This window comes from Electrona antarctica, assembly GCF_951216825.1.
Source record: "Electrona antarctica genome assembly, chromosome: 7".
Lineage (NCBI taxonomy): Eukaryota > Metazoa > Chordata > Actinopteri > Myctophiformes > Myctophidae > Electrona > Electrona antarctica.
The window spans coordinates 17,594,544-17,604,935 of NC_136812.1; the positions used below are offsets into that span (position 1 = coordinate 17,594,544).

Consider the following 10,392-nt stretch of genomic DNA (forward strand, 5'->3'; position numbering starts at 1 on the left):
TGGACGTCAATGTTGATGTCGAGTCTAGCTCCTAAAGAGTGAATGGTGAGACCTCTCTATAAAAAGTAACAAGACTACAGTTTGTAGTCCTTAAACGCAGTGTGTATGTGTGTGTGTTTCAGTTTATTTTTTATTTATAGTACAAAATCACCCCAAGGGGTCTCTGTGCACTTTACAACAGCAATACATAAAACATATCAAGGACACAAAACATAGCAAAAGAAAACATTAAATGTGCATAGCTATAAATCATCAGGAAGAAAATAAAACTAGGGAGAACCGTAGTGTGTGTGTGTGTATGTATATATATATATATATATATATATATATATATATATATAATACACACACACACACACACACACACCCACACTATAAAATGCACTTGACTAAGGCATGTAAGGCTTATTAGCCAGGGATCCCTTTAATCCATTGAATATCTGTGATGGATTATTCCTATATGATGGGAATAATTTCATGGTTGGCAAATATGCAATCCCTCTATTGGTCTATAAAAAGCACATTATATTGTACACTGATCATTTTCATAAATGATGACTTAATGCATTAATACGGTTTCCCACCAACACCTCCAGTACTTCAGAGCAAGTTGAATAAGACCCAATATGATGACCACAAAATATAGGCCATAATCGTTATATTCACTTTTATTGCAAATGGATGTAACGTGATTTCATTTAACATTTCTTTTCATTCAATACATGGTACAAACTTCAACAAATTTACAAAGACAAACAATCCCAAAACCCAAACCATATCACTTATCAATGTCACAATACCATGTCAAACACTTATGACCTCATTTTCCCCCCCCCCCTAATTATCACTCTCCTCATTTCAAATTAAGCTTTCCATCTGGAAACTATGATCTCACACACAATGCCATAAAGGCATGTACTGTAAACTGACAACTAGGCTTCTCTTATTGCACAGACCATAAAACCAATGTCTGAGACTAAACGGTACCAGCGAATACAAAAACAAACTGTTTGAGTCCAAATGCCTTAATTTCAGTCATTTCAGAAAGCAACTCGATTACATTTTAATTAATTGAAAGAACAGATATCTACTGTGTAAATTACTGTAAATATAATTAGTAGGTTAAGTACTACTTGATAAAAACAGAATTTCTGAGATTTAATAAAATTCCTTCCCTGAATTGAACTGTAATATTCTCCACACTGCAACATAGGCTTACACTCACAATTAATACTGTGCAAGAATACACACGTTCTGCATGATCATACGGTATGTACCATACATCGTATTGACAAATGAACCTGACAATGCGTGGTGTTTTGCACTTTTTGCAGTCTTGTCCTTTAGATGTTAGTTACAGATGAATGGCAAATATTTACACATCACAGAGACCGTCATCTGTACATCATAAGCAGGGAATGGATGGACGGCTGCAACTTCTTCATAATTTCTCACTGACAATAAGATAAGATGACAAATATACAGTATAACATCACATATACAGTATTGAATGCATATTGACTGGAAAGATGAAAACTGCAGTTAGCACATCAGACTTGACTTAAGTTAATAAAATGGATGTTAGTAATAGCGCTTCCCAGCTTTTTCATTTATAGGTCGAAGCAACTTGCCAAATTCCCAAAACAGCTAGTGTCAAGACCACTTGCAATTATTGTATGTCAGAGTTTGACATAAAATAAAGTAAAGACATTTCTTTTTTCAACCCATTTAGACCTGTGGCCGATTCTATGCCTTCTATACTATAGGCTACTGTACATAGCAACTACTACCCCAAAAGGGGTTCACGTCTTGAAAAGGTAAAAACCCCCAAAGGGGTTTCCGTCCTAAATTGGTTAAACCAGTATTTGGTGTTCATAGTATCGCTTTAAGTAAAGTATCACTTCATGAACATGTGCAAATTATGGCTCACGACCATATGAGACAAACATTCATAACATGACCATTGACCATGATTATAATTTATATAGTTACCTGTCCAGGTGAGCCAGGACTTCTCGCAGCTGGGTGAGGAAAGCACGGTGCTTGTGAGGGTTGCTTTCAAGCACAACACTCAGACGGCTCAGATATGTGTCCAAGTTCCCTAGAGATGGGGTCTCACCTGTACCTGATGGAAAATAGAAACAGGGTCAAGGTAAAAAAAAAGTGGTGCAACTCTGTGTGGGGGTCCCCGGAATATCCAGACCCCCAGGAACACACCCAGGGGCCCGGGCCGGTTCCGGTGAGCCGTCCCTCTACTGTACTGTAGTGTCACTGTACTGTACTGTCACACCCGAAGCACACAACTTATTTGTAATAATAAACATGTAGCTTAACTTATAGGCCTGAGATTCTACAGATCGCCAGAAATCTTTGCTTAGGAAACTCAAAACAGCTTTCTTGTTTTCAAGAAAATAGCACACTATCTACTAGTGATAAGGATAACATACCATTTCAATGTTATTGTGACATGTTGTTGTAGACATTCTGACTAATATCTTGCCTAGAATATCACTTCCTGCCTTCGTTCTGTATTTTCCTAGTCAGGAGAATAAAGTCCGTGGTTAGCTCACCTGGCAGAGCGACTGATGAAAGACTGCTGATCAGTGTGTGTTTTATGGCCAGCAAGCGCTTGTGCAGTGCCTGGGTACGAAGCTCATCCTGTCCCAGTTCTGCTTCCAGCCTCTCTTTAGCATTGTACATGTCCTTGATATGCCTCTGCAGCACTGCATTCTGCTCCTCAAACTCAATATTGGCCTTACGCAGCCGGCGGAGTTCAGCCTCTCGAGCTGAGAACAGATAGAAAATGTTTCAGGTTAGCTTTGCTAACATTTGATGTGAATCCCATTGTTCTATCATGAGGATGTGAAATTCTGACATACGGCAATAGTCCCCAATGCCTTGTGTAAAGCGATTTCTATCTTCGTGCTGGAATAAAATGGACATTTGATTTGTAGTGAGGCAATGTATTGTAGGACAAAAATGACAATGTTGCATGCACCCAGCTTTTATCATTTATGCTGGCATATCCATGACATTATGCAAGACATCTCAAAATATGGGCATCGTTTCAGCCTGATACAAGCCCCATTGACTTACATTATAAAATGGAAGACAATAAAAACATATGAAAATAACTGCATGGACGTACTAAGTTGGCCTACTTGCCATGTGCACAAAACATTTGGTGCTAAATGCTTCAGTTCCGGACAAACCAGACAGACACACACACACACTCTCCTGCAGAGCCACACCGTAAATGTGTGACAGCCATATGAATTTACCAATTTATAGACCTCCACCGGCTTAGACTTGACCTTGCAGGCTTATGCAAAGGCTAAAACGTCGTAGACAGATGCCAGGTCAGTGTAGACCTAAAACAGTGTAGACCTAAAACACAGATTATATATTTTTTCTTGATATTTTACTGTTTAGACTGAGGAATATGTTCTTTGTTTACCTATGACCCTAGATCAATATTAAGAAAGTCTTCTAAATGCCTAAATTGAAAATGAACTAAGCTAAGCATAGACCAACTATGGACTTCCGTAGCAACCGAGCCAATCAGATGCTTACCTGAGATTTTCTATGGCAAAATCCAGACATGATGACATGCGATGCAGACGCTGGAATGGGGTGCGCACGCTTATCCGACACACCAAAGGTCCGACATCATGCGGAAATCACTTTGGTGTGTGTGTCGGAACTAAAGCCTGTACCCGCTGGAATTGATCATGTAAAATGGCTGGTATGTCGGCTGTGATTTTCCATTGTGTGCTCTTGACACACAAAAGGCATTGGGAAGTGCCATGTCATATTTTCACCCAACAGAACAATGGGATTTATAGACTGCATGGGGTAGCGTGTATACAATCCCCCCCCACTCCCCCGAACTGTGGAACGCCTTCCCCGCCCACCTTATTTGACCAAACAGCTTGTCTTGTTACCTTTGTTCTGATCCAGGAACTCTTCTGTGAAGATGGGGATGTCAAATCTGCTGGGCAGCTCAGAAGCCTACATGACAACAATCGTGCATTCATAAAGGTCCACCCAGCATGTTTGTTTATAATAAACATATACACTAACACCAAGAGTCGCAGGATCGTTTGTATACCTTTGGTAATGCCGATGTGGCGGTAGCATTGATAATGACTGATGGAGAGTCCTCTGAAAAACAAAAACATGAGTTAAGGGTCGCCAGAACCACATCGCAAGCAAAACCATTGTTTTCCTATGGTACGGTGCACCTGGCATGCACTCCCCTTGAGCCGCATGACGCGTTTTCCAGCGCTTTACATTTGTTGTGGGCCATGTCTCTGTCGGGTTGAAACCTCATATGTTCAAAACTGTTACTTTTCAGGATTCAAAGTCAAAAATTGCTAAACGAGCTTGCAGCTCCGCTACTTTTGTGTTATGCGGCTGTAGTAGGATCACGTAAGGCATTCATTTGCAAAAAACAAAGTTAAAATATGGAGATAAGAGGTTTCTGCCTGAAACCAACAATATCATGTGCTCTTTGGACACAGCCTCTTACACGTGCATACAAGTTGAGTTCTTTCCCGCCGCTGCTAAAGAGGATTTGTTCAGTAAGAGGGGTTTCCACATCTCTCAAGTTCTGAAAATACATTTTCAGGATTTTCATTTTCAATGATTATATCCAATCAGACAGAATTGTACCTGGAACACAAACTGATAAATGATCTTAGTGGAGTTCTATCTCCTGATTGGATGACATTTGTAATTGTAACCTAACTGAAAATGTATTTTAGGTTTACCAAAGAGCTGGAGAGACAGGGAGACCTATGTTACTGAACTAACAAACACTATATACCAACAATTTGCTGTGAACTGCTTGCAGACCAGCCTACGCTGTTCCTCACAGGTGGGCACAGCGCTGCGCACCTTTCTGGATTCTGGATCACGTAACGCTTTTGTTTTAGTGGTAATTACTGAGACGATTTCACATGAATGTGAAATTATTATTAAATAATTTTCAAGGCATTTTTTCCATTGATAACTTCTACTGGCACGGATGATCTGGAAAGTACATCTGGGCCACCGGGCCAGTTATATTGTCGACCCCTGTAAAGTATGGTGTTGGTGTTGGATGATGGCTTTAATTTTTTTTTAAATCACACCCGTGTGAAGTGAGTAGTGCAACTCTGTGTGGGGGTCCCCAGGGGTCCCCGGAAGAACGCGGCCAGGGTGCTGTACTGTACTGTAACATCCCAAATCATCATATATACAGCGCAACAGCAACAGTGACACTTGGTTGTGCAAACAAACCAAACTCAATTTTCGTGCTCGGACACAGCCAGCCAGCCACACACATAGCTGTCTATAGGAGTGGTTGCACCACTCAAAAACAAACCAAATGTGCAAGGAGAGAATGAGATAGCCTGAGAGCACCGGCCCCAGGTGCTCCAGACCTGCGCTGATGGCCCTCCCATATCCACCTAGTAGACATCTGTAGCAGAAACCAGAATACACGTCACACTATGAATGCCATTTGTTACCTTTCTTGACCTTCTTGTCTTGTATTTTAGCAGTGGTTATCTGGAAGGCCTCACTCTGTTGGTACGCTTTCAGCTCCCGGGCGTACTGCTCTTTCTCCCGATCTGCCTCGTCCAGGTAGCGCTGTCAGCACACAAACAACACACCTGATTTCGTCATAGCTTTAAATGAATGGAAAGTTCTAATAAGACATGGTCTAATAACGTCATGGTCTTCATGTGGATCTCTGACATTGTATTGATTTCAACATTTCATCAGTCTTGCCCAAATATGGAGAGAAGGTGGGATGTCGGTGAGATGTCCTACATTTATTAAGGGGCGCTATCCCCTCCATCATCTGGCTTTCGCATATGTCAGCCAAATCTATGGACTTTTAATGACAATAAACAGCCCCCACGTGTTGTTATGTGGCAGCCAAGTCTACAGACTTTCTAATGTTTGTTTAGAGCACTTTAAACAGAGTACGATGTCCGTTTAAAGAAGTGAGGCAAAAGTGACTCTAAAGCTGCGTTCAGACCTGAATATTCGACTCGTTTCGTCCTGTTTGTAGCGCGCCAGGTAGCGCCACGCCCGTTCGCGCAATTCTTGTCTTTGCATTGACTTTGTATGTAATCGCGAAACTCTAACCACCCCACACACACACACACACACACACACACACACACACACACACACACACACACACACACACACACACACACACACACACACACACACACACACACACACACACACACACACACACACACACACACACACACACACACACACACACACACACACACACACCTTATAGATGGTTAGCAGCATGTTACAAAGCCACGTAATTGTATTGTTATTGAAACATGTGTAATTGTTAATCTTTTCCAAATGCATTAAGGGCCTTGCAAACGGGGAGCGATAAAACGCGCCTATAGTTCATTTTCAATGAGACCTGCGTTTTTGCTCTGAGAAGTTGCGGTGCGACAACATAAGCAGCGTATTTACGTGAGCGCGGTCCTGTGAATTTGTTGCGCGCATGCTCGTTACGTGCACACGCCCGCGACTCACCAGACCTGGATTCTGTTTAGCTTTTTTTTTTACGCTTGCGTTGTTGCGCCCCTCTTCAACAGACCTGGAGGAGACCTGTGTTGATCCAGGCAACAACGCCTGCATCCTCGCTTCACGTTTGCAAGGCCCTTTAGGCTATGACTATATATTGTGAAATTATATTTGAAAATCAGTCTGTAGGTATGAATAATAGACAAATCAGAATTATGTGTGATTTGGGGCAAATTAATAATGCGTCCTGTACCACAGCATATGCCAGAGCACTAAGGCGCGATTCATACTCCTATTTTAGAGCCGAATAAAAGTCGGTTCGGCTCTGTAGAGCCTACAATGTGACGTCATTTGAGGTTCGGGGGGCACTTCACTGATCACAGTGAAGTGCAACTTTGCATAGACACTTAAACACATAAACACGCCTTTGAATCCACATTGGCTACCTGTTTGTCACCAGCAGCTAATCGACTCCACTCTGCTCCAAGTCTCTTTGTGATTTCTGGGAAAGGCAACTCTGGGTACTGGGATCGCATCTGTTCGCGTCGCTCATTCAAGAACCTCACATATCCCGTTATTGGTGCCTTGGGACCGTTGGGCAGCACCTTCTTTCTCTTCTTCCCCTTTGGCCACCCTCTCTTCTTTGGCTACAGATTTAGGGAAATATGTATTATCACTAGCGCTGTCATGGTTAAGTGGACGATTAATTGTCACAGAAATAATTGCGAAAACAATTAAATTGTGTTTGTGGCATTGAAACATATGAATAAAAACATCATTTCTGTTTGCCTTTTAGGCTTCGTAATCAAAAATTGCATGGGGCAGATATGACAAACAATTTAAATATACAAACAAATTATTGACATTTAATAATTCTATACTTTAATTTTAATTAAAGTATACAATACTAGCAGAAAAAATAGTAGAAATAGCTGATTACAAGTTTACAACACGTGATGCGTTGTAAGGTTTCTACACATTTCAACACATGGAAACAATGATGACGATTGTGACTATTGCAATATATATGCAAAATAATTGCAATTATCTCAAATAATTGTGACAGGCCTAATTATCACATGGGGTTGTTAAAAATAGCAGATCAGATTTACAAGTTAACAAGGCCTCACGCTCCGAGCCTTTATGAACTTGAGGTGTCGTTTAAAGGGGGAAAGGAGCAAACAAAGTACGAAAGCTATACTATAAGCAGGGTAGCCGCAATTTGCAACTCTAGATTTTTTTACAATGGGATGAATATAGAGTTGCAATACCCTCCATTGACTCCGCGCTTGTTTAATAGAATCTTACCTGCGCAGGTAAGACACCCAAAGAAGAGGCCGACGCAGCGCGACGCCCCGTCACGCACGGCCTTCTATTAAACAAGCGCTCTCCCACACGTCTTGTTTTACGGCAGGTTGAATATTACGGCAGGAATATCACTTGTGGAATATTTTGGACAGAAAGTAGCTCATAACATGTCTACGGGGGATTTTTATGAAAAACAAGCTTGGCAGATTGAAAGAGCATAATTCAAGCTTGGACTACAGCTGCAATGTTGGTGAGTTTAACGTCGTTTAAGACCAGCAGATCGCAAACGCAATATGATGAGTGGGGAGTCAATGGAGGGTATTGCAACTCTATATTCATCCCATTGTAAAAAAATATAGAGTTGCAAATTGCGGCTATAAGCAGGGATGATGTGGTTAGATGTCTTAAACAAAATACAGGTACATTAATTTACACAACACAAAAGGTCCCTGCACACAGAGCGCGTTTTTCGGATTTTTAGCAGCGTTTCTCCGTCGTTTTTTCCGAAAAACGCGTACAGTGTGCAACCACCTTTACAGTATGAGTATAGCGTGACAGTGCTGTCAAACAAGTCTAGGAAGCTATCTATGATTGTGTCATGCAACACCATTTTATACAGTAGCTTACTAGCTTAGTAGGGGTCCCTGCTTCATCCCTCTCTCTCAGCTAGGGGTCCTTCACCTGAAAAATGTTGCCTAATGCTACTCCCACCTTGGGAATCAATGGGAAACAATTAACTGCTATGATATTTGCATGGCCGCGGGAAGATATTTACAGTAGGTGTGCGAAATGCAAGTGGAATTTACACGTGGAAAAGTGGCTTTTACTTTCCCTCTCCATGTATGAGCAAACGGACACAGGCAATTAACCAGGATAAGGCGCTGATACTGTGATACAGCATATTTATAAGGCCTAGTAACAGAAATCTGTTTTGATTAAAATTATTATTTCCGCCCTCTGTCCGAGGGGGTGCTCCAGCCGCCCCAGCACCCCTACTTCCCTCAGCCATGGATTTTCATACGATATGTTATCTCTCGATAACTATAAGCAGTATGCTTCTCCCTGTCCCCTTTTTAGACATCTAGACACCTTATTATGAAAAGTGGTGGACACAACAGCTTGTGCCTTGGATTTTTCTTGTTCTAAATCGCACTGCTGTACATTACACACACAGACATGCATTTTTGTTGTCCGAAAGTGCTGAAAATAAACTAAATTGGAAAAACCAAGTACTCACCTCTTCTTGTACTGCTGGTCCAGATGGATGTGTACCTTTGGGTTGCGGCGGTGCATCGCTCTGCTCCTGTTTCACTCCTCCCATAATCCCTGTGCAAAAGCAGTTTGTTCACCAACAATCCTCAAGCGACGACGAATAGCAAAATAAATGCACATATCATAGTATGACCATATTAACTACCGGCAATGATACATGCGCTCATTTAGTAATTAACCAGCTAACGGGGCTGTATTATTACAAAACAAAGCGCTGGTTTGTAACTTAATCTCCCTAGATAGTACTACTAGCTCGCCGACGCTAGCTGCTTAATTTCGGTCATGCATAGAAAATAAGAGGATCTATAAACTCACAACGCGTCGCGGATGCGACGCGCTGTGAGCTTGCAGATCGGCTATTTTCGGCATGCGACACCGTCGTGCAACGAAATGTAAACTGCAATTCGCATGGGACGTGCAAGCAACGGACAATGGAAAATACGGCAATCGAATGCGATCGCTTACAAGAAACAGTACACGTACAGTTCATATCGTTTAGACATCGGGTGGGTGGACATTTATGCACACAAATCAGCGCTTTTATCGTAAAAAAGAACGGCTACTTTTAGCCGTAGAAAACATTTCGTTACTCACCTTATGATGAACCTCTTCTTACCCAAACAGGAAGAGGGGCTCACATTTGATTGGCTGACGCCATGCGCCCCGACGATTGGTTAGTTCATTCTACCAACCAACATCTCTCGTAGATGTAGCCTATTTATCGATTCTGACATTTAAATGTCAGAATCGATAAATATATCTACGAGAGTCAAACTCTTAGGCTACAACCAACACACGTGTTCATTTTTTACGATTTATTATTATTATTATTATTATTATTATTATTATTATTATTATTATTATTATTATTATTATTATTATTATTATTAATAATAATAATAATTTATTTTACGTTTAACTACCTTACAATGTACCACTGGAGCCGATGTTTGTTAACGTATTTAGTAATTTATACCAAAATATTGTATAAGAAGAAATACGAACAAATTGTCCTGGACAAACGACTATCTCTAAAATGAGAAATGAGTCATATGACATGAAATGATTACTATATTTACCCAGGGTATCTGGGCTAAGCTCAAGAACTTGTTTCCAGCCAGGCCCTGCTCATAGAACATTTCATCGTAGTGGTTCAATGCCTTGTTCAAGGGCACTTCAGCGGTGGTAATTTTAACGTGTCGGACCGCTGATTCGAACTGGCGACCTTCCGGTATCAAGACCGCTCCGCAATCCGTTCGG

At 41.3% G+C, this 10,392-nt stretch overlaps 1 protein-coding gene across 2 annotated transcripts; it reads right to left on the reverse strand.

Annotated features, from left to right (window-relative positions):
- Positions 1 to 650: 650 nt before the first annotated feature.
- On the reverse strand, positions 651 to 9,817 carry hmg20b (high mobility group 20B). 2 transcript variants are annotated; one of them, XM_079505890.1, is made up of 9 exons: positions 9,727 to 9,817; positions 9,098 to 9,186; positions 6,999 to 7,199; positions 5,514 to 5,634; positions 4,112 to 4,164; positions 3,945 to 4,011; positions 2,571 to 2,786; positions 1,993 to 2,125; positions 651 to 1,454 (listed from the first exon to the last, which is right to left on the reverse strand). In XM_079505890.1, the coding sequence occupies exons 2-9, from the start codon at positions 9,179 to 9,181 to the stop codon at positions 1,442 to 1,444; spliced, it is 888 nt and encodes a 295-aa protein (XP_079362016.1). In that variant the 5' UTR covers positions 9,182 to 9,186; positions 9,727 to 9,817; the 3' UTR covers positions 651 to 1,441. The 2 variants fall into 2 exon arrangements, with proteins under 2 accessions (XP_079362016.1, XP_079362015.1); XM_079505889.1 differs by lacking the exon at positions 9,727 to 9,817 and adding an exon at positions 9,616 to 9,673.
- Positions 9,818 to 10,392: the final 575 nt, after the last annotated feature.